Raw genomic sequence first — 24,498 nt, forward strand, 5'->3', positions numbered from 1 at the left:
TACTCTGTTTGCTGGAAGCAAAGCACTTAGACACGATGCACATCACGTTGAAAGCATTTAGAGAAGGGAGACGTGGTGAAATTCCAGTGATGCTCATGATAATAATGATTCTATGTGCTGCATTCCAGCTAGGAGGGTGCAGGGGAATACATTCGACCAGAGACAGGTCAGTCAGGCTACACAAATGAAGCTTTTGTTTGGTTTGACCTAAATCCAATGTACGTAGTGGAATCTCATAGCCAGGACCCATCCTACACTTTAAACTGTCACTTATCACTCTGACCCACTTGCTTTATTTGTGTGTGTTATGCAGGAAGGCCTAGTCTGTGTTTCCTGAGACTAAGAAACAAAGGATCAGCAGACTGTCCATAATTACAGTTTGGGAGACTTGCACCCATTTAGAAGCTTTGGTTTCAGTATTGTTTAACAGGTATAATTAGATTTGCAGTTACACAGATATCAACCTCTTGGTTTCCCCCCCCCATTCAAAAGGAGTCTGTGGGGTTTGAACCATCATGAAGGATGGACATTTTGTCATTCCAGGGTACCTTTAAAACTTGCAGTGGAACCCAAACAACAATGTTACTCCAGTAGAATCCAAACAGGGATCATCAAGACCCAAATAACCCGTCATCACTTACCAACATAAATGATACCTAATTGCACCTTCAAAACAACCATAAACCGCCCTCGTCAAGAATTGCTGCATGACAAAACTTGCCCTAGGTGGGGTACAAAAGGGGTAAGGAGTGATGGGTTGTTTCAGTAAACAGTCAATGCAGTTTATATTAGGTCATGTGGAATGTATTTTAATTCGTACACTGGTGCTGATCTCACCCCTGCCACAATGTGTCTGTAAATATACGCAGAGATTAACTGTCCTGTTTACATCCAATTAAGATTAGCCTAATCAACAGATGTAATTAATTTACAAGTAGTAGGCTAGATTAAATCAACAAATAAATAATGCCATGCACGACGAGGTTAGAACATTCAATTAAACCAGCAGATTCATGTTAAATTCATTGATTGTGACAAATGTGTAATCGATGCAACACGTTATAACAAGTTACTGATAACTTGTAGCTAAATCAGTAAATTGGATGTGAGTTCAGACACCGTGGGACACCAACCAAAATGCCGAATCTCAGACAAATGATTTGTTTTTAATCCATTGAATCGTAGCGATATGTATTACCCACCTCCAATTGGTTTCTCTCGAGGTCGCTTGCAGCAATCCCAACTTCTTTAATAGCAAAAAGTATCGTAAACGGCAAATTAGACCTGTTCCCTGTTTGTAGTGGTTGGTTTTAGACATCAATATTAGCTATAATCTTCGTTCTAGTTGACTCACTACAAGTGTTTCTCGACGAATTCCAAATCGGGCGTTCCAGTGCACTAGTTAGTTGCCACACATTCCCCTTTAGCTGATTAGCCGCTAAAGCTAGCTGTAGCTAGCTATCACCAACATGTCTTATTTTAAGAGTAAAAACGTCTATTTACTTCCAACTACCGTTCACCAGTCTCGGACAATAAGGAATAACATTAAGCAGGCACCGAGATATTAGCTAGTAGTACAACTCGAATCAAGTGAGAAACTTTTCAGGGGACTCCATATTCATTCTGTGAGCTAAGAGGCGTCGTCAAGTCCTGCTGTCTCATCCAACGAATGGCTGTCTTGATTTGTAGGAGAAGGCCAATTGACACAATCACAGGAAGATGTCATTTGCATTCACTCACAGAAATAAGCAACAGACAGGGCAAAGGCCTACATTTCAGCAAATCAATTCTGTCGTGGTTTGGTTTGACAAAAAATATTAATACAGAAATCAAATGATATTTATTTGAACATTTATTTATTTCAAATCATTCTTGCAATTGTGTCCCCCACAATATGCCACATCTAGAAAGAGCAATTATTTTCATGCAATCATAAACAAGTACAAGGCCAGTGACACCAATCAAATTAAAATAGGGAATACAACAGACACAAACAGGATTATCATTATAGGTCCGTGCTATCTGGTATTCTTGTGATGTCTCTACCCCTTTGAAGTTAACATTTGTAAGGGTTATGGTTAAGGGTAGGGAACTCCCAAAGATCCCGGATAGCACTGACCAATCACTATGCAAACTGTGTTAAATTGATATTAGTTGCACACAGACACCAGATGACACTAATACCTATTCTAATAAATAGATTATGTGGTTTACCATGGAGGGAACGCCAGTACACAAGAAGGTTGTCTTAAATAATCGGTACATTTAGCAGGGGCCATCACCATAAAACATAACATCTCAGATTGTTCACTCAGTCTTCAGACCCTCCTTAATAAGGTTGAGCTCATAGCACAGTGTCTCGTAACGATAGGCCATACGGATCTGGGCGACATTGGTCTTGCGTATGTCATTGCCCTCAGGGCCCTCCTTCAGATAGTCGGAACCAAGGAAGTGAGTCTTCTCCTGTAGAAAGAAACCAAGGCAACACGTTTTGGTGCTGAAGATGTTATGATGGCAATTAGCCATGGCAGTCTATTACAGTGCTATCATCCAACTAGTCTATACTATGATTGAACTCGTACTTTAATGTAGATTGTAATGTAACAAAATATAATGTATTTGTGTAAAATAATAATGTTCAGGTCTTACAAAGTGTGGGTCTATGAGGTAGTATATTGTCTATCCTGTTTGTTGTCTCTTGTGTTTTTTACCTCATCAGACAAGCCGCTCTGCAGCACACTGTTCCTGGAGATCTCACACATGTCACAGGTGCTGAGCTTGAACACCTGGGCTGCAATGGCGTACTCCTCCATCAGGGGCTCCTGAGGACACAGTCAGAACAGAGTAAGCTTGGCGTCTCAATTACTCTCTATAACTGATTTAGGATCAGCTTAAAAATCAGCCGTTACCATTTTGAACTGAATGGAACCTTGGGCCAGTTGATTGGCGCATAATGCACCAACAATAACCAAGAGCGTACCAAAACAGGTAAATATCTTTCTACACAACACACACACACTACCAGACGGGCTCCCAGTCTGGCCTCACCCGGGTGTAGTGGAACTGCATGGGGTCATCCGTGGACAGGGAGACGATCAGGCCCTTCTTGAGGAACTCCAGAAGAGGACTCTTGGCATACTCCAGGAAGAGACTGTTGTTGCTGAGTGGAGACATGGCAATGGGAATCTGGGCCAGGAAGTAGAGGTACTGCAACACAGGGCTCTGTTGAGTGGGAGCAGGACCACAGGAGTTAGTTGTGTAATGTGTTTAGGTTTTGATATTGTCAAAGAAACAGAGGAGGCCATTTTGTTTGGAGAGGCTACGGACCTTCTTGAGATTGAGGCCGTGAGAGATGTTGTCAGCTGTCATGAAGGAGGCCAACAGATGGGTGACGGCTCCAGCCTCTCCACAGTGGGGCCTGAACTGGAAGGTGTTCATTCCCCTAGCCCTAGAATACAAACAAACACTCATTTCATTGTTTGTTTTGTGTTTATCATGTTTGAATTTTACTTTTCATGCAACAATTTCTTGAAGGACGTGTGGATTCCCACTGAGCACAGATGTCAATTCAACGTCTATTCCATGTTGGTTCAACCATTGTGTGCAGAGTGGGTTGTGATTTGACATGCGATACTCACTTGCGGAGCTGATTGATCATAGTGATGTTGGCATACATGTAGTAGATGTAGTAAGTGTAGGAGGGGTTCTTGACAATGTTCCACTCCTCTGGTTTGGGGCTCTTGGTGCAGAACATGTGACCACTGTGCTTGGACTCATCATCCACACTGTCGAAACCTGTCACCTACAGAGCAGAGGAAGATGGAGAACGAAGAGATTGCCTTGCTATTCAATTTATTTTCTTCATATATCATACCAAACTTCTTTTTTATAAAGTGATTGAAAATGTAAAAAACACATTTTAAAACTCAACTCTACCTTCTGATAACATTTCCATCAAGGCCGGAGAACAATCATGAATTAGGACATTTAAGTGAACTACCCCTTGAAAGTATTAACTATGCAGAAATCTCTCCGCCATTTCCTGGTTGCTAAAATTCGAATAGTTTGCCTAATTTCAGTTTGTGTGACAAAACAAGCAAGTATAGTGTAGAGAATCATTGTAACATCTAAAACGCTGTGAAATATATTTTCCATAACCAAAAATATTGTACTTTCAGGTTGAAGCTGATTTACAAAACCGAAAGTAAAAGACGCAAAAAACAAAACTTGAGAAAGGTAAGCGCAGAAATAGTGCACATAGAACATATCTACCACTTCTTAGACTTTCTTTAAATGAGAACGACAGATCTATAACACACATTTCTATGTTCATTTGGTCAGGTTGCAAAAAGTTGCATATTGCAGCTTCAAAATGTAAACCTCCTTCATCCCTGGTTCCTCATGCCAGTCTCACTCACATGCTTGAGGAAGATGCTGAGCTCAGGGTTGGCGTGGGGTTCGATGGTGGCCTGGAATACAGGTAGGAAGATGTTCTCCAGCATCTTTCCAAAGTGGGGCACGAAGTTCCTGCCTCTGAAGATGTCACTGAGGTGGAAGTACAGAGAATGAGCAGTTAGTAATTTACAAACATGACATGCCATGGTAATAAACATGTTCTTCAGACCTTATTCTAAATGTACAAATTTCATTATTTAGAGAGCCATTTAAAAAAAGATGTTTGTTTAAAAAAATATATGTTTGTTTTTACTTGGAGGGCCAAGTACCCATAAAAGAGTAGAATTTTATACTGAGTTTACTAAACTTGCCAAAGGGTGCAAAAAGGGTAGAGCACATTCACTGAAGAACAGAGAGATACAACTTACTAGATCCTGGGCACTTGAATCATCCACTTGAGTTGAGGGGAGAAGACTCTGTGCTTGTTGAACCAGCCTGAGAGCTTGGTCCACTCATTAGGGTTGCAGCCATAGATGGACAGACGGGGCTCTGCGTATTGGTACCTGGCATCCTCCAGATCAGAGGCCACTTCCTGGGTGCGAAAAATATAGAATCAGCTGGTTTTAATCAAGCGATGTTTACAAAAGGGAACTAACTAAGCCATAGCTGAGTCTAACCTTAATGATCCTGGCGAAGTACTCTCCATCGATGTAGTTCTCTGTCTTCATGTACAGGTCACGCAGCTCACTAGCTCCCACAGGGTTGTACTTAGCATTGAACTTGTCAAAACGTTGAAAGGTTTGTCTGCCCTTAAGACATGAGCGAGAGAGAAGCACGTAAGACCAAGGAGTGTTCACATTGGAAAAAGTATCAAAGATATCAAAGATGCATAGTTTCACTGTATGCAGCTTACTATGTAAGCTTTCAACAGCTTCTGCCAAGAGGTCTGGACCTTTGACACAGGAGGTAGGAGCGCACTTGCCCTGTGGTCACAGAACTGCTTTCCCCCTTTGATCGCTAAACTAGCTAGCAGTATAACTCACAGCGTGCACATCCAGGGAATCGACAGTGAGGTCATAGGGGTGCAGATTGAGGTTGGCGAACAGCTCCTTCATGGTCACATCTTTGCCCTTGATGTTTTGCACGACACGGTCAGCGTCGATCTGGTAAGACTTCTTGATGAAGCGCAGGAGGTGCTTCTGGTTCATGCAGGCAGCAGCATGGATGTGGGTGTCGACCTACAACAGCACACAGGAGTTGTGAGAAAAAATTGTTATGAGTTACTACCCACTAAGCATTTACCGTCAGCGACGTCTTTTGGATGTCTTTTTTTGGTGCAGTCCGGACCGGCCTCGGTCCAAGGACAGTTATTTTTGGTCCAGACCAGACGAAGCATGAACCAATCATAGCCATCTATGTTTGGTTCAGATTTTGTCCAGTCTGGACTGGCCCTGATTTCAAAATCCACACAGGCTGCTATAACAGCCTCTCCTCTTCTGGGAAGGCTTTCCACTAGATGTTGGAACATTGCTGCGGGTACTTGCTTCCATTCAGCCACAAGCGCATTAGTGAGGTCAGGCACTGATGAGGGGTGATTGGGCCTGGCTCGCAGTCGGCATTCCAAATAGTCCCAAAGGTGTTAGATGGAGTAGAGGTCAGAGCTCTGTGCAGGCCAGTCAAGTTCTTCCACACCGATTTTGACAAACCATTTCTGCGTGGACCTCACTTTGTGCACGGGGGCATTGTCATGCTGAAACAGGAAAGGCCTTCCCCAAAGTTGCCACATTATTCCATATGTGTTAATTCATAGTTGTACAATGTACAAAATAGTAAAAATAAAGAAAAACCCTTGAATGAGTAGATGTGTCCAAACTTTTGAATGGTACTGTGGTACCCCGCATGTTATTTCTGGCACAGTATCTTCTAAATCAAAGAGGAATACGCAAAGCAAGAATATGTCAGCTACATGAAGTCGCTAAGAGAAAACATTCAATGTAGCCAAAGATTATAGGGTCCAGTAGGAAACACTTGTCAACCCTTTGGTTCCTACCCTGTCACAATAACGCCTACCTGGCATTTTAATTTGTTGTCATGTCAAACTGTATTCGAAGTGCCCACTATTATATTCCAACCATAGAATTTGAATAATTCTTCTATTTCCAGTTCACCCAAGTGTTTTGCTCTAAATCACAAGTCAAATCGCAATTGCAACATTTGGTTAAAATTAATGAAATCTCTTAGAATGTATGTGCTGCCAACCTAAGATCATGCACTACTTATAAAGCAAATGTTTTTATTTTATTTGTCACACTCTGACCATTATTTGCGTTGTTTGTTTCTATGTTTTGTTTAGTCAGGGTGTGATATTATTCTGCATATTTTGTTTTTAATTTTTTTAACCTTTATTTAACTAGGCAAGTCAGTTAAGAACAAATTCTTATTTTCAATGATGGCCTAGGAACAGAGGGTTAACTGCCTGTTCAGGGGCAGAACGACAGTGGGCATTCTATGTTGCATGTCTAGTTAGTCTGTTTCTATGTGTTTTGGCCTGATATGGTTCTCAATCAGTGGCAGGTGTTTGTCGTTGTCTCTGATTGGGTTCCCCTGATTCTGAACCATATTTAGGTAGCCTGTTTTGTATTGTGGTTCGTGGGTTATTGTCTATGTTACGTTGCATGTTAGCACAGTGTTTTGATAGCAGTCACGTTCGTCTTGTTAGTTAGTTAGTTAGTTAGTTAGTTAGTTAGTTAGTTAGTTAGTTAGTTAGTTAGTTAGTTAGTTAGTTAGTTAGTTAGTTAGTTTGTTAGTTAGTGTAGTTCGTGTTTTTTCGTCCTTTATTAAAAATCATGCATTCACACCACGCTGCGCATTGGTCTACTCAATATGACGATCGTGACAGAATAACCCACCTACAATGGACCAAGCAGCGTGGTAACGGCCAGCAGCAGCAGCGGCAAAGAACGCAGGACTCATGGAATTGGGAGGAGATTCTAGCCGGCGAAGGAGGGAATATCGCCGCCCCAAAGCAGAGCTGGAGGCAGCGAAAGCAGAGAGGCGCCGGTATGAGGAGGCAGCACGGCAGCGCGGCTGGAAGCCCGAGAGGCAGCCCAAAAAATGTATTGGGGGGGAGGGGGCACAGGGAGAGTGTGGCAGAGTCAGGAGTCAGACCTGAGCCAACTCCCCCTGCTTACCTTAAGGAGCCAAGGATGGAACCAGAGCCGGTCAGGGCGGTATTGGAGGTGAGCGAAGCAGAGACAGTGAAGGAGTTAATGGGGAGATTGGAGGAGAGAGTTATGAGGGAGGTGCTGTGTTGGTGGCTGAGGCACGACATCCGCCCGACGGAGCGTGTCGGGAATTTGATGTCACCTGGGTCAGCTCTCCATACTCGTCCTGAGGTGCGTGCTAGCCGTCTGGTGAGGACTGAGCCAGCCCCACGCACCAGGCCTCCTGTGCGCCTCCCTAGCCCTGCACGCCCTGTGCAAGCTCTGCGTTACAGTTCTCCGAGCCGTGCTTACCGTGGCGGGCGTTGTACTGGTCAGGCACCGTGTTATGTGGTGGAGCGCACGGTGTCCCCAGTACGCGTGCTTAGCCCGGTGCGCTACATCCCAGCTCCCCGCATCTGCTGAGCTAGGGTGAGGATCCAGCCAGTGCGGATGGTGCCAGCCCTGCTCTCAAGATCTCCAGTACGCCTTCACGGTCCGGTCTATCCGGTGCCACCTCCACGCACCAGCCCTCCGGTGGCAGCTCCCCGCACCAGGCTGTCTCTCCGTCTCATCCCTACATGTGCTGCGCCTGTCCAGCGCTGCCAGAGCCTTTCTCCTACCCAGCGCCGCCAGAGTCTCCCGTCTGTCCTGAGCCGCCAGAGTCTCCCGTCTGTCCTGAGCCGTCAGTTAGCCAGGACCTGCCAGAACCGTCAGTCAGCCAGGACCTGCCAGAGCCGCCAGTCAGCCAGGAGCCGCCAGTCAGCCAGGAGCCGCCAGAGACGTCAGCCAGCCAGGAGCCGCCAGAGTCGTCAGCCAGCCAGGAGCCGCCAGAGTCGTCAGCCAGCCAGGAGCCGCCAGAGCCGTCAGCCAGCCAGGAGCCGCCAGAGCCGTCAATCAGTCCGGAGTTGCCCCTCAGTCCGGAGCTGCCACTCAGTCCGGTGGGGCCTTTAATTATGGTCTTAGACCCAAGGGCAGAGGCGAGGGTCGCCACTCTAAAGAGGCCCTTGAAGAGAGAAATGACTATGGTGGAGTGGGGTCCACGTCCCGCGCCAGAGCCGCCACCGCGGCCAGATGCCCACCCAGACCCTCCCCTATAGGTTTAGATTTTGCGGCCGGAGTCCGCACCTTAGGGGGGGGGTACTGTCACACTCTGACCATTATTTGCGTTGTTTGTTTCTATGTTTTGTTTGGTCAGGGTGTGATATGAGTGGGCATTCTAGGTTGCATGTCTAGTTAGTCTGTTTCTATGTGTCTTGGCCTGATATGGTTCTCAATCAGTGGCAGGTGTTTGTCATTGTCTCTCATTGGGAACCATATTTAGGTAGCCTGTTTTGTATTGTGGTTTGTGGGTTATTGTCTATGTTACGTTGCATGTTAGCACAGTGTTTTGATAGCAGTCACGTTCATCTTGTTAGTTAGTTTGTTAGTGTACTTCGTGTTTTTTTGTCCTTTATTAAAAATCATGCATTCACACCATGCTGCGCTTTTCAATACGACGATCGTGACATTATTATTCAAAAACATAAAATAATGTCATGCAGTCTTTTTCTTTAAACACCGTGAACCATGAAAAACAAAAACAGCCCCAGACAACAATTCCTCATCCACCAAACTTTACAGTTGGCACTATGCATTGGGGCAGGTAGCGTTCTCCTGGAATCCGCCAAACCCAGATTTGTCCATCAGACTTCCAGATGGTGAAGTGTGATTCATCACTCCAGAGAACGCGTTTCAACTACTCCAGAGTCCAATGGTAGGGAGCTTTACACCACATCAGCTGACGGTTGGCATTGCGCAAGGTGATCTTAGGCTTGTGTGCGCCTGCTCGGCCATGGAAACCCATTTCTTGAAGCTCCCGACAAACAGTTATTGTGCTAACATTGCTCCCAAAGGCAGTTTGGAACTCGGTAGTGAGTGGTGCAACCGAGGACAGACTATTTTTACGTACTACGCACTTCATTCTGTGAGCTTGTGTAGCCTATCACTTCGCGGCTGAGCCGTTGTTGCTCCTAGATGTTTTCACTTCCCAATAACAGCACTTACAGTTGACCGGGGCAGCTCTAGTAGGGCCGAAATTGACTTGTCTGAAAGGTGGCATCCGATGAATACAGAATGGCGCCGGAGGGGATGGCTACTGTTTTACGGGCTCCTAACCAATTATGATAAAAGTGTGTTTTTTCATGTTTGTAACTTATTTTGTACATAATATTTCTGCCACCACACTAAGACCGCACTCCACAAGCTGTATAAGGCCATAAGCAAACAAGAAAATGTTCATCCAGAGACGGCGCTACTAGTGGTAGGGGGCTTTAATGCAGGAAAACTTAAATCCATTTTACCTAATTTCTACCAGCATGTAACATGTGCAATCAGAGGGGGAAATAAATTCTAGACCACCTTTACTCCACACACAGAGACGCATACAAAGCTTTCCCTCACCCTCCATTTGGCAAATCTGACCATAATTCTGCTAAAACAATTCTGCAGAACTAAAGCAGGAAGTACCAGTGACTCACTCAATACGGAAGTGGTCAGATGACACAGATATTAAGCTACAGGACTATTTTGCTAGCACAGACAAGAATATGTTCCGAGATTCATCCAATGGCATTGAGGAGTATACCACATCAGTCATCGGCTTCATCAATGACATCATCCCCACAGTGACCACAGTACATACCCCAACCAGAAGCCATAGATTACAGGCAACATACGCACTGAGCTAAAGGGTTGAGCTGCCGCTTTCAAGGAGTGGGACTCTAACCTGAATGCTTATAAGAAATCCCGCTATGCCTTATGACGAACCATCAAACAGGCAAAGCGTAAGGACTAAGATTGAATCCTACTACCGCGACTCTGATGCTCGTCGAATGTGGCAGGGCTTGCTAACTATTACATGCTACAAAGGGAAGCCCAACCGCGAGCTGCCCAGTAAACCTAGCCTGCCAGATGAGCTAAATTACTCCTATGAGCTCGCTTCGAAGCAAGCAACACTGAAGCATGCATAAAAGCACCTGCTGTTCCGGACGTCAGTGTCATTACGCTCTCCGTAGCCGATGTGAGTAAGACGTTTAAACAGATCAACATTCACAAGGCTGCATGGCCAGACGGTTTACCAGGACGTGTACTGGCAAGTGTCTTCACTGACCTTTTCAACCTGCCCCTGACCGAGTCTATAATACCTACATGTTTCAAGCAGACCACCATAACCCCTGTGCACAAGAACGCCAAGGTAACCTGCCTAAATGACTACCGACCCGTAGCACTCACTGCTCACTGATAAGTTATAAAAACAAAACCAACTTTAGAACAGACAGACTGCTCCAACTTAGATTGCTGGAGAAAATATTTATGATAGCATTTATACTTCAACAATATTTAAATGAGCTCCCAATACATTTCAATGGCAATAACAGGGCCATAGACTTAGATGGGGGACATTTGGCCATGCTACTCCTCTTTCACCATTTTAAAATATCAACTCCAAACCAACATTGTCCAACCATACTTATATTGCATTTATACAACTTTTTGATACTATTCATACTTTTTGAACAATAACCATTTAAAATGTGTATAAGTTAACATGGGTTAGAATGAGAACCATAGGAATACAGATGTTGCTATTCAAAATGGTCCTGCTCCTTTGCCAATTTAGCTATAAGACCAACTTTAAAACACTAAGGCTATCCTAACTTAAAACCTTTATAAACTAGAATTAAATACATTTACGTGAAATAACTCACCAACAGTAACACTTGAACCGTTAAAGCTAGAGACCGACTTGCTCGTGGGGGAGTGCCAATTGGCTGTCTCCGGCCATCCCTCCTGACATATACCTTCTGCTCCTTGTAGTCCGCAATACCACGCAATACCACGTCTTTGTCTCCTTCGCAAGTTTGTCAATGCTCTACCCACCACACAATGTATTGTCGACTTGGCTGAACTGGTACTAACCTCCAACTATTTTCTCTTCAGAGAATACTTTTTCCCTCCAGACCAAAGGGACAGCGATGGGGAGCACTATGGCTCCTAATTATGCTAACCTATATCTAGGAATGTTTAAAAAACAGGTGGTGCTGAATCCAGACCTTAACCCTTTTCTCTCAAACATTCTCCTAATTCTTGGATGACATTTTCGTGATCTATACTGTCACCCAGGAAGAACTTTTGGAATTCCATCCTTACCTAAACTCTATGAATGAACACCTTCACCTTCACTTTCACCATTAACTATGACCTATCACAAATCAGTTTTCTTGGTGTGATGGTTATTAAGGACAAACCCTCCCTCTCTACAGATCTCTATAGGAAACCTATGGACAGGAATACCCTCCTTAGAGGTGACAGCTTTCATCCACGTCCACTTATTAAAAATCCCCCTATAAGTCAATTCAGTCTTATCAGAAGAATATGCAGCTCTGATGCTTCACATCAGAAACAGACCACGGAAAGGGGGACACAAAAGACAATTGGGTAAAACATGCCAATTATCGTTTTGAAGGTCTAACACAGTTGGAAAGCCTTCAACCAAAAGTCAAAGAAAAAGCAGAACATGTCCCATCATGCTTTACCCAATATTCAATATTGGGGAAGGCATTTAAGGACATTATCAGGAAGTACTGGTACATTATTGATACTGACCCATAATTGAAACCCATTTTTAAATATCCCCACATAAGGTTTTTAAAAGACCTCCAAACGTGAGCGCTATTGTGGTTAAATCTGATTACCCACCAGAGAAAAGGGAAACTTTTTTGGACAAGGTTCCGGAGGGTAATTACAAATGTGGCCAATGTGCTCAATGCAACGTACAAATGCAACTCATTTACCCTCCCCCACACAGGACAAAGATTTAAGATCAAGGGCCTGATTACCTGCATGTCCACCAGTGTTATTTACATGTTGAAATGTCCTTGTGGTCTGTCTTACATAGGGAAAACCCGCAGAAGCCTTAAGACACGAATCAGTGAGCACCGCAGCAATACATGGACAGGTGAGACAACAATCTGGTTGCTGCTCATTTTGTACAAGCTAAACATCTTATTAGCTCTCTGAGATACATTGGAATAGAAATGGTCAAGATGTCACGCAGAGGAGGGGACATTGAGAGAAAACTTCTTCAAAGGGAATATTTCTGAATGCACAGGCTCAACACACTGTCTCCTCTTGGCCTTAATGAGGTGTTTGACTTGAAACCGTTTTTATAGTTTCAATATGTCTAAATCATTTTTTTAAATCCTAATTGAATATTGTATGTATATTACTGTAAATATTGATCACATTCCCTGTGTATGATCATATATTGTGATACATTGAATGTTAATATTGTGAAACTATGTTATCAATTACAAAAATGTACCTCTTGTTTCAGAAAGTGATGTCACTGAGTACTGCCCTTATATCTAGGACCTTCCACCCCCACCAGGGATATGGATGCCTGATGAAGACCTAAGGTTCGAAACATTGTTAATAAATATCACCTGGGAGCATGAGCAGCAGTGTGCAGCGTTTTCCTTTCTGTTTTACGTGAATGATAATATGTACATATAAATAGAGGGATGAGCGATGGCCGACTGGCATAGGCAAGGTGCAAAAGATATCATATGTATATACTGTATTTTATGACATGAGTAATGTAAGATATGTAAACATTATTAAAGTTGCATTGTTTAAAGTAACTAGTGAACCATTTATTAAAAAGTGGCCAGTAATTGGGTCTCAATGTAGGCAGTAACCTCTCTGAGTTAGTGATTGATGTTCAGCCTTGAGATAGGTGTTTTTCAGTCTCTCAGTCCCAGCTTTGATGCACCTGTACTGACCTCGCCTTCTGGATGGTAGCAGTGTGAACAGGCAGTGTGGTTGTTGTCCTTGGGGATCTTTTTGGACTTCCTGTGACATCGGGTGCTGTAGGTGTCATGGAGGGCAGGTAGTTTGTCCCCGGTGATGCGTTGTGCAGACAGCACCACCCTCTGGGGAGCCTTGCAGTTGAGGGCAGCACAGTTGCCGTATCAAGCTATGATACAGCCCAACAGGATGCTCTTGATTGTGCATCTGTAAAAGTTTGTCAGGGTTTTGGGTTACAAGCCAAATTTCTTCAGCCTCCTGAGGTTGAAGAGGCGCTGTTGCGCCTTCTTCACCACACTGTCTGTGTGGGTGGACCCTTTCAGTTTGTCTGTGATGTGTACGCCGAGGAACTTAAAACTTTCCACCTTCTCCACTACTGTCCCGTCGATGTGGATAGGGGGGTGCTCCCTCTGCTGTTTCCTGAAGTCCACGATCATCTCCTTTGTTTTGTTGACATTGAGTCAGAGGTTGTTTTCCTGACACCACACTCCGAGGTCCCTCACCTCCTATCTGTTGTTGCTAATCAAGTCTACCACTGTAGGTCGTTTGCAAACTTGATGATTGAGTTGGAGGCGTGCCACACAGTCATGGATGAACAGGGAGTACAGGAGAGGGCTGAAAACGCACCCTTGAGGGGCCCCAGTGTTGAGGATCAGCGGGGTGGAGATGTTGTTACCTACTGTGGCGTACAGCAGATCAGCCACTAGGGGAAGACTCGTCGAGGCCTAGTAACAGATGGAGTATACATCACGAGGCGATGGCCCCATCTGCTGGATGTGCCAGGTCTCGACGGGCTCTCCAGCCAGGACTAATTGGGGCTGATTGGGACCTGGTGAGTAATCAAGGGTCGATTACTCACCAGCTGTGCAAGGCCCATAAAGCTGCCAGAAGGGCAGCACACAAGAGAGGAATTGGGGAAGAAAGGACTCCTGTGTTATTGTCAAAGGTTGCAGAGGTAACAAGAGGGAGTTCAGTTTTGTGCCCGACAGGAAACATCCAGACCCAGAATCCCAGAAGACCGCATCCTGTAGAGGGTCTCATAGGGGAGACATATCCTTTTCTTCTTGATTTTTTATTTAAATAAACACCCTTGAAACTGAGCTAATCCTTCTCTGTCCGTGTCTGATATGGGTAAACATCTTGACAAAACCCTCTGGGAATAGCTACACTGTTTGTATTCGGTCATGTTTCCGGTCACCTTGCCCTGATTAAAAGCAGTGGTTTGCGCTTTCAGTTTTGCGCGAATGCTGTCATCAATCCACGGTTTCTGGTTGGGGAATGTTTTAATAGACACTGTGGGTACAACATCACCGATGCACTTGCTAATAGACTCGCTCACCGAATCAGCGTATTCATCAATGTTGTTGTTCAACGCTATGCAGAACATATCCCAGTCCACGTGAGCGACGCAATCTTGAAGCATGGAATCCGATTGGTCGAACCAGCGTTGAATAGACCTGAGCACGGGTGCTTCCTGTTTTAGTTTCTGTCTATAGGCTGGGAGCAACAAAATGAAGTCGTGGTCAGCTTTTCCGAAAGGAGGGCGGGGGAGGGCCTTATATGCATCGCGGAAGTTAGAATAACAGTGATCCAGAGCTTTGCCAGCCCGTGTCGCGCAATCGATATGCTGATAAAATTTAGGGAGCCTTGTTTTCAGATTAGCCTTGTTAAAATCCCCAGCTACAATAAATGCAGCCTCGGGATATGTGGTTTCCAGTTTACATAGAATGCACCTGTGGTCAACTTCTGGACAATAAGTAAATTTGCTTACTGGGTAGTTATTATGAGTTCTCTTTGTGGTGTACTGACCATGCTGGAACAACGAGATGCATCACCCTTGCAAAATAATATTGCAGTTTTGAAACTGCAGTAAAAGTGCAGTAACTGCAGTCAACTGTGGTATTTTGGATGCAGTACTTGCAGAATAACAGTTATATGGTGGTGTACTACAGTTACACTGCACTCTGACAGCAATTTTTTTTAAGGGCAGCTGACTTTGTGTGGTCTGCCAACATCAAAGTGCATGCCCATGAGTTTCAGATGGTATTTTTGTGTCTGAAATGGTATATGCACGAGCAACCTGTAGACTTTTGTTGATCTCCTGGGTCATTATCTTTGTTCCAGGGCGTCAGTATGCTATGCTCATGCCAGTCAGCGCACTAGCTCTGGTCCAGGGAGTTATGCTAACAACTAATTATTGTGCAGCTAGATAGTACACACTACCTAAGCTAACTAGTACTGACTAGCTAGGTAGAACACACTAGCTTACTAGTACTTTGTTTCTAATTATAAATGTAATACCAGCACCCATACTGTTGATGGCGGTAACACACTATCCAATTTGGCACCATTCAACATTCTGTATAATCTCATATGCCTCACAGCATCTGTGGCGTGAAAAGGTATCTGCTGGAGCCAGAGCCTAAAGTGAACAACGTAGCACACATTTGCTATTAGGGCGCAGAAGCAGAATTCCAACCCTGGTTGTAGGAAGTTAACTTCTCTAGGGTAGGGGGCAGCATTTGGAATTTTGGATGAAAAGCATGCCCAAATTAAACTGCCGTCTACTCAGGCCCAGAAGATAGGATATGCATATAATTAGTAGATTTGGATAGAAAACACTCCAAAACTGTTAAAATAATGTCTGTGAGTATAACAGAACTGATTTGGCAGGCGAAAACCTGAGAAAAATCCATTCAGGAAGTTTTTTGTTTGTTTGTAGTGTTCTATTCAATGCCATTACAGTATCCATTGACTTAGTACTCAAATTGTAGTTCCTATGCATTCCACTAGATGTCAACAGGCTTTAGAAATTGTTTCAGGCTTGTATTCTGAAAAATGAGGGAGTAAGAGCAGTCTGAATGAGTGGACCCTGCCGTGTCACAGAGCTTTTTCATGGGCGTGATCGAGAGAGCGCCTTTCTTGTTTACTTTTTTATATTGACCACGTTATTGTCCGGTTGAAATATTATTGATTATTTAGGCTAAAAACAACCTGAGGATTGAATATAAACATTGTTTGACATTTTTCTATGAACTTTACGGAAACAATTTGGATTTTGTCTGCCTGTTGTGACTGCGTTTGAGCCTGTGGATTACTGAAGAAAACACGCGAACAAAACAGAGGTTTTCGGATATAAAGAGAGACTTTATCGAACAAAAGGAACATTTATTGAATAAATGAATGTCTTCTGAGTGCAAACATATGAAGATCATCAAAGGTAAGTGATTAATTGTATCTCTATTTCTTACTTGTGTAACTCTTCTACTTGGCTGGTTACTGTTTGTAATGATTTGTCTGCTGGGCTCAAATAATTGTAAGGTATGCTTTCGCCGTAAAGCATTTTTGAAATCTGACACCGTGGTTGGATTCACAAGAAGTTCATCTTTAAACCTATGTAAAATAGTTGTATATTTTCTGAATTTTTATAATGAGTATTTCTGTATTTGAATTTGGCGCTCTGCAATCTCACTGGATGTTGGCCAGGTGGGACGCTAGCGTCCCACATACCCTAGAGAGGTTAAGCAAGTCTATTCTAGTAATAAAGTATTATTTTATCTAAAGCCATTCACAAATTTAAGGTATTTGTTTAAAGGAGATACTTTATTTTGTCGTAGCATCATTTTTATAAATGAAATGAAACTAGTGTAACAGGGTGAAGATTTCCCGTTACAAGCAGTTAGTTTGAGTGTTGCTATCATGTTAAATGTGCTCTATGATTGATTGTCTAGGGCCCTGTTTTTGTGCAGAAATGGAGGCACTGTGCTTTTACCGGTATTTCCAGCATTATCCCCTAGTTGCTGTAGGTAGAAAATCCTAGGAAATATTCTGTAATTGACACAAGCTGTCTCCAATTAATCAATGTCTGGTTGTGTGTGTGTGTTTGGCGGGGGGATCGCCTGAGCCATGGGAGGCGTACCTCTACGAATCTTAATCGCACAAAACCTATTTGGAAGGGAATCCTATTTGTAGATTATAGATTAGATTATACAACTCACTTTGCTCAAGCTGATCCTAAGTGTCAATTAGGGGCAGTTAAAGGGGAGAGTCAATGAAACCAACCATGGAAGTATACTGTAGAAAATTTGAGGGGTAACCCTGACCGGGACTCGACCAGGGTCCAGCGACTGTCAAGCCAACATCTTAAGAGGTCTTAAAAGGATAATAACAGGTTAATAAGATAGGCTAATGTTAATATGTTTTGTAAGGCGGTAGCTATCTACCTTCCTGCAGTTGTAGAAGTCCCTGTGGGGGTTCAGCTTCAGCTCCTTCATCTCCTCCATCTCGTTCAGCATCTCATGCACATTGAACTTGGACATGAGGAACTTCAGACGACGGTGAGTGTACGTCTTACTGCCACCCAGGAGAGACAAAAAGGACAAGCAAACATGTCATGTGGAACTTAGAAAGTTGTAAGACATTTTGTGGTGTAATATGTAGTCCATATGTTGGACTATTTGTTCCAGACAAGCACTAAGGCTGTGTTTACACAGGCAGCCCAATTCTGATCTTTTACCCAATTATTGGCAAAAGAGCTGACCTGATTAGTCAAAAGACCAATTAGTGGGAAAAAAATTCTAAATTGGTCTGCCTGTGTAAACGCAGCCTAACTCACTTGATTCAAATAATCATAGTGCTAAATTTAGATCAGAATTAGTTGAATCGGGTGTGTTAGAGCAGGTTTGGATCAAAAGCCAGTACATACTGTAAATACCAGTGGCGAAAAAAGTACTCTATTCTCATACTTGAGTAAGAGTAAAGATAGCTTAATAGAAAATGACCCAAGTAAAAGTCACCCAGTAAAATACTACTTGAGTAAAAGTCTAAAAGTATTTGGTTTTAAATAAGTAAATGTAGTTACTAAAATATACTTAAGTATCAAAAGTAAAAGTAAAAAAAAAATATTTACGGATAGCCAGGCTCACACTCCAACACTCCGACATATTTTAAAAACAAAGCATTTGTGTTTAGTTAGTCCGCCATATCAGAGGCAGTAGGGATGACCAGGGATGTTCTCTTGATAAGTGTGCAAATTTGACAATTTTCTGTCCTGCTAAGCATTCAAAATGTAACAAGTACTTTTGGGTGTCAGGGAAAATGTATGGAGTTGATCTCCCGTCGTGAAGTAGCTACAGAATTGTAAACGGGATATGTGATGCTCCATACCCATTACAGCTTGGCTAATGGAAAGCCTTGCAAGGAATTTTTCAAATAACCTGTTCTTGGCAATACTTTCTTTTGTTCTTGATTCGGTAAAAAGTGTATCTTATAAATGTCAGTGTCCAGTTGGTTCTCTAAAATCAGAGAATTTTCCGAAAGATATTAAATCCACGGTTTGCACCGAGTGGAGATTTCCCTCGCAATTTTAGCTGCCAGAGATCTTGGATTTCCCAACATCTTTGCAGAAACTAGTTTTTTCTATGAGATGCGGCCACAGCCACGCGTAGAAGTAGATGAGAGCGCGTCACACAGTGTGACCAAAACAAAGATCTACACACATCCAAGAGGCAATTCTCACTCAATCCAAAACGTGGATTTAATATCTTTCTGAATATTCTGTTTTTTGGAGAACCACCTGCAACTGGACACAGACATTTATAAAATACACTTTTTACTGAATCAAGAACGAAGAAAGTATGGCCAATTAAAATTCATTTTGAGGCTTTCCATTAGCCAAGCTGTAACGGGTATAGGGTATCACATATTCCGTTAACAATTCTGTAGCTAGTCATGCAGTAAGACTCACGTTGGGCCCTGTGCAATCAGAGCGATGAGGAAGTTCATGTCGTCGATGAAGGTGATGTAGTCAGGGGCAGGCATGTTCTCTATGGGTTTGTGTTGGTCGGCCGCTGCCGCGTCTTTGTATGTATAAATGACACCGTCCTTCATACGGGCTACCCAGCTCAGGTTCTCAGGCAAGCACTTGGTGTTGAAGGGGTCTTCGCCCTTCTTGGGTGGCGATGTGAAGACTGGCAAACAAAATGTTACCTGTTAGACACTTTCTTGGCAGTAATCAGTGGCGGATTTAGGTATAGGCGACATGGGCAGCCGCCAAGGGAGGCATGTTACCGAGGGCAGCACGGGGTGCCAGCACATTTTTTTTGGAATGGTGACAGTTGCGCAATCGTTTTTATATCGCTCATTTGCACGTCACGTCAATGATATTATGTCACCGTCTGGGACTGTGGGTCAATTTTTATTTATTTTATTTATTTCACCTTTATTTAACCAAGTAGGCAAGTTGAGAATAAGTTCTCATTTACAATTGCGACCTGGCCAAGATAAAGCAAAGCAGTTCGACACATACAACGACACAGAGTTACACATGGAGTAAAACAAACATACAGTCAATAATACAGTATAAACAAGTCTATATATGATGTGAGCAAATGAGGTGAGATAAGGGAGGTAAAGGCAAAAAAAGGCCATGGTGGCAAAGTAAATACAATATAGCAAGTAAAACACTGGAATAGTAGATTTTCAGTGGAAGAATGTGCAAAGTAGAAATAAAAATAATGGGGTGCAAAGGAGCAAAATAAATTAATTAATTAAATAAATACAGTAGGGAAAGAGGTAGTTGTTTGGGCTAAATTATAGGTGGGCTATATACAGGTGCAGTAATCTGTGAGCTGCTCTGACAGTTGGTGCTTAAAGCTAGTGAGGGAGATAAGTGTTTCCAGTTTTTCAATTAACCTTGGTCGGAGTAGGCGCCCTGATTCTAGTTTGTGAGCTAGGCAGGCTACTGCCTGGGAAGGTCTCCCACTCAGAAGTACGAGATGGGGAGGGGGTGGGGGTAGGTTGACCTCAGGTCTCCCCACTGGAAGCCCAAGGTAGGGGGAGTGAAGAAATCTATCAAAAAAATCACCTCTAACTTTGTTCAGTACTAATGTAATTAGTAAAAATCAGTCACACTTCGAAATGCTACCAAATAAACCACAAAATTCATTCATAATATTGTGAATATACAGTTTAACTTTGTTGCATTTTTTTCTGGTTTGTGCGAAATGGTTAAGAATAATATAAAACCAGTCTGCACACCATCAAGGTGAATTGGTTTAGTCTTGACTCTTGGTTGACAGTGTTGGGGGATGGGTAATGTATTGACGCTCGACTGACAAATCAACACAAATTTGTTTCTATTTGTCTTTGTTACTTCTTTTTTATATTAATGATTCTTATTTTTCTATATATTTTTATATTTATATTGGGGGGGTTCGGCCAGGGAGCCATACAAGCTAGAACGACCACTGGCAGTAATAGTCTGTCACGAGAAACTACTGCATGCGTATCCCAGACATGCCCTCTCTATTACGTTCAAACTTGTCAGCCTAGTCTGCATACCTGGTTTTACTGTGTGTTCAGGCTTAAAGGGCTCTCCCTCAATTTCCCTCAGGTACTGGGATGAGGTGAGGGGGAAGCGCTGGAAGGCCAGCCTCATGTACTTCTCTCTGATGGCTAGAGCACGGTACATGCCCTTACAGGACAGCTCAAAGTCGTCCATGGTCACCTAAGAGTAGAGAGGGGAATGATTTAATAAGGGCCCTGTTCCAATGCATCGCTCCATCCCTCCGTTCCTTGAAGTAATCACTGATCAAACAAAAATGGATAATTGTCAGCAAGTTATCGGTCGTTCACAATAGACCAATGATTATGTAATATTCATAAGTGGATTATGTAGTAGTGCTTAAATTGGGAAAGCGAGCAACAAGCAGTTTGATAAGCAAGCCCCACCTCCTCCTAATGATTACTCTCTGTAAATGTCAGAGCCACATTACTGAAATTTAAACCCAGACGACCTTTGCTGGGTTCTTATTTTCAGTCTAGAGGGATCTATTTATATGAGGAGATTTCCCTACAGGAGGTCAATGACCCAGACCCAGAGACACATACTAGCCATAAAGGTTAAGTTCACACCCAGGGCCACGGGCAGCCATGCTACTCCTCCAACATCCAGCTCAGTTTAACCCGTCAACAAGGACACTGCTCCACAACATGTAAACAGGGTCAACAAGACTTAATTCTGCTGCTATTTGAGGAGAGAGGGAGGTGGAGACATACAGTACCAGTCAAAAGTTTGGACACACCTACTCAATCCAGGGGTTTTCTTTATTTTTACTATTTTCTACATTGTAGAATAATAATGAAGACATCAAAGCTTAGGGATGGAACAGCTGTTGAGCATCTGAGCTTATGGTTGTTTGTGGGGGAAAGGGGTTGAGTGTGTGTGTTTGTGTGTGTGTCCCAGATCTGTTGCTAGGGGGTAATGATGTTAGGGACAATATAGGATGAATCACCATAATTGTTTGCAAAAATAATAATTGCTTGCTAAATATGTAATTTTTTACAATGGCAATCCTGGTTATAGATAACAATCTTTTGCATTAACTGCCTACATTATTACGAATATTATTTAGTTAACTGTGGAAATTTTTATATTTTAGATATATTTTTTTAATAGCTATATATAATGCAAATCGAAGTGAGGACGATGGAAAAGCTTTGGCGGTTGATCTGCTTCTGTTCTGTGGGTGGCACTGTTTGCTCTTTTCGAAGGATGGGTCCAGGTCTCTCGGGGCCCTGGGATACGGGGGGACGGGGGTGGTCTGCCGGTCACTGGGATGACAACCCAAATTGGGATGGGGAGGAGTTTTAGAGAGTGGAATAGTTGGGAACAATTGGAGGTTTACTTAGTAGAATGCAAATATCATGGAATAGCTAGCTACAAGACACTCAATCACTATGGTATTTTTAATGGTGAGTTTACAAACATACAATAACAGTCAACATTTTGGACACACCTACTCATTCCAGGGTTTTTCTTTATTTTTACTATTTTCTACATTGTAGAATAATAGTGAAAAAATCAAAACTATGAAATAACACATAAGGAATCATGTAGCAAGCAAACATTTTTTTAATCAATTCAAAATATATATTTATATTTGCGATTCTTCAAAGGAGCCACCCTTTGCCTTGATGACAGCTCTGTACACTCTTAGCATTCTCTCAACCAGCTTCATGAGTTAGTCACCTGGAATGCATTTCAGTTAACAGTTGTGCCTTCTTAAAAGTTCATTTGTGGAAGACTTTCCTTCTTAATGCGTTTGAGCCAATCAGTTGTGTTGTGACAAGGTAGGGATGGTAAATAGAAGATAGCCCTATTTGGTAAACGACCAAGTCCATATTATGACAAGAACAGCTCAAATGATCAAAGCGAAACAACAGTCCATCATTACTTTAAGACATGAAGGTCAGTCAATTCTGAACATTTCAAGAACTTTTAAAGTTTCTTCAAGTGCAGTCGCAAAAACCATTAACCGCTATGATAAAACTGGCTCTCATGAGGACCGCCTCAGGAAAGGAAGACCCAAAATTACATCTGCTGCAGAGGATAAGTTCATTGGAGTTAACTGCACCTCAGATTGCATCCCAAATAAATGCTTCACAGAGTTCAAGTAACAAACACATCTCAACATCAACTGTTCAGAGGAGACAGTGTAAATCAGGCCTTCATAGTCAAATTACTGCAAAGAAACCACAACTAAAGGACACCAATAAGAAGAAGAGACTTGCTTGGGCAAAGAAACACAAGCAATGGACATTATACCGGTGGAAATCTGTCCTTTAGTCTGATGAGTCCACATTTGAGAATTTTGGTTCCAACCGCCAGGTGAGATGCAGATGAGGTGAAAGGATGATCTCTGCGTGGTTCCCACTATGAAGTACGGAGGAGGAGTTGTGATGGTGTGTGGAGGTACTTTGCTTGTGACACTGTCAGTGATTTATTTCAAATTCAAGGCACACTTAACTAGCATGGCTACCACAGCATTCTGCAGCAATACGCCATTCCATCTGGTTCACGCTTAGTGGGACTATCATTTGTTTTTCAACAGGTCAATGACCCAACACACTTTCAGGCTTTGTAAGGACTATTTGACCAAGAAGGAGAGTGATGGAGTGCTGCATCAGATGACCTGGCCTCCACAATCACCCAACCTCAACCCAATTGAGATGGTTTGGGATGAGTTGGACCGCAGAGTGAAGGAAAAGCAGCCAACAAGTGATCAGCATATGTGGGAACTCCTTCAAGACTGTTGGAAAAGCGTTCCTCATGAAGCTGGATGAGAGAATGCCAAGAGTGTGCAAAGTTGTCATCAAGGCAAAGGGTAGCTACTTTGAAGAATCTAAAATATATTTAGATTTGTTTAACATTTTTTTGGTTACTACATGATGATATGTGTTATTTCATAGTTTTGATGTCTTTACTATTATTCTACAATGTAGAAAATAGTACAAATAAAGAAAAAATCCTTGAATGAGTAGGTGTGTCCAAACTTTTGACCTGTATTGTACATAATGTGTTATTGTGTACATGTGAAAATAAAAGAGAGCCGCACACTCTAGGAGCTCAGATGCAATAATGTAATTACCAACGTTTCGACAGCCAAGCTGTCTTCATCAGGGTATAATCACAAACACTGCGGGATGACTCGTTTATGTAGTGTCAAAAGACACAGGTGTCTGTAATCATGGCCAAGAGTGGCCTAATATCATTGGTTAATTATCAAATCTTAAAATGGCATACAAAGAACAGCATACAAACAACGTATTCTCGCGGGGCAGAAATCTCAGAGACCAATTGGTAAACTCTGATTTACCACCCCAAGATATTCCTGAACAACGTCTATTTGCGCCCCTATTGGATGGAAATTACAAATGTAATGGCTGTGCTCAATGCAATGGCATTAAATGTAGATCCTTCAAACATCCACAAACAGGGAAATCGATCCCAATCAAAGGTGTTATTACGTGCTCCACTAAGGCAGTTATTTATCTTATAACTTGTCCTTGTCGTAAAAATGTGTGGGTAAAACAAAGCGCGAAATAAAAGTACGTATCTCAGAGCATCGTAGCACCATTAGGTGTAAAAACTTTACTTACCCAGTTGCGGCCCACTTCTTGGAGGCAGGCCACTCGATTTCGTCTCAGCGTTATATTGGCATCGAACATATCACTCTCCCTAGGAGAGGGGTGACCTTGATCATTTATTGTT

The 24,498-nt window shown here is 42.8% G+C and overlaps 2 protein-coding genes across 4 annotated transcripts in view; both read right to left on the reverse strand.

Moving 5' to 3' along the window:
• dennd2c (DENN domain containing 2C) overlaps positions 1–1,740 on the reverse strand; it is a 34,322-nt gene extending 32,582 nt beyond the window's left edge. Inside the window, exon 1 of the mRNA XM_021616174.3 lies at positions 1,203–1,740. The gene's annotated coding sequence lies outside the window, so the exon portion shown is untranslated. The remainder of the gene's footprint in view (positions 1–1,202) is intronic.
• Positions 1,741–1,839: 99 nt separating this feature from the next.
• The window catches only part of LOC110532352 (AMP deaminase 1), a 36,562-nt gene continuing 13,903 nt past the window's right edge, over positions 1,840–24,498 (reverse strand). For all 3 annotated transcript variants that reach the window (XM_090184681.1, XM_090184682.1, XM_021616177.3), the window contains 12 exons: positions 20,787–20,952; positions 19,192–19,414; positions 17,669–17,798; positions 5,439–5,633; positions 5,073–5,204; positions 4,824–4,987; positions 4,419–4,545; positions 3,639–3,802; positions 3,328–3,448; positions 3,049–3,222; positions 2,712–2,822; positions 1,840–2,463 (listed from right to left, as the gene is read on the reverse strand). In XM_090184681.1, coding sequence (XP_090040807.1) covers positions 2,308–2,463; positions 2,712–2,822; positions 3,049–3,222; positions 3,328–3,448; positions 3,639–3,802; positions 4,419–4,545; positions 4,824–4,987; positions 5,073–5,204; positions 5,439–5,633; positions 17,669–17,798; positions 19,192–19,414; positions 20,787–20,952 — 1,863 coding nt within the window. In that variant the 3' untranslated portion in view covers positions 1,840–2,307. The remainder of the gene's footprint in view (positions 2,464–2,711; positions 2,823–3,048; positions 3,223–3,327; positions 3,449–3,638; positions 3,803–4,418; positions 4,546–4,823; positions 4,988–5,072; positions 5,205–5,438; positions 5,634–17,668; positions 17,799–19,191; positions 19,415–20,786; positions 20,953–24,498) is intronic.

This window comes from Oncorhynchus mykiss, chromosome 9 (assembly GCF_057628025.1).
Source record: "Oncorhynchus mykiss isolate SJ-2025 chromosome 9, ASM5762802v1, whole genome shotgun sequence".
Classification (NCBI taxonomy): Eukaryota; Metazoa; Chordata; class Actinopteri; order Salmoniformes; family Salmonidae; genus Oncorhynchus; species Oncorhynchus mykiss.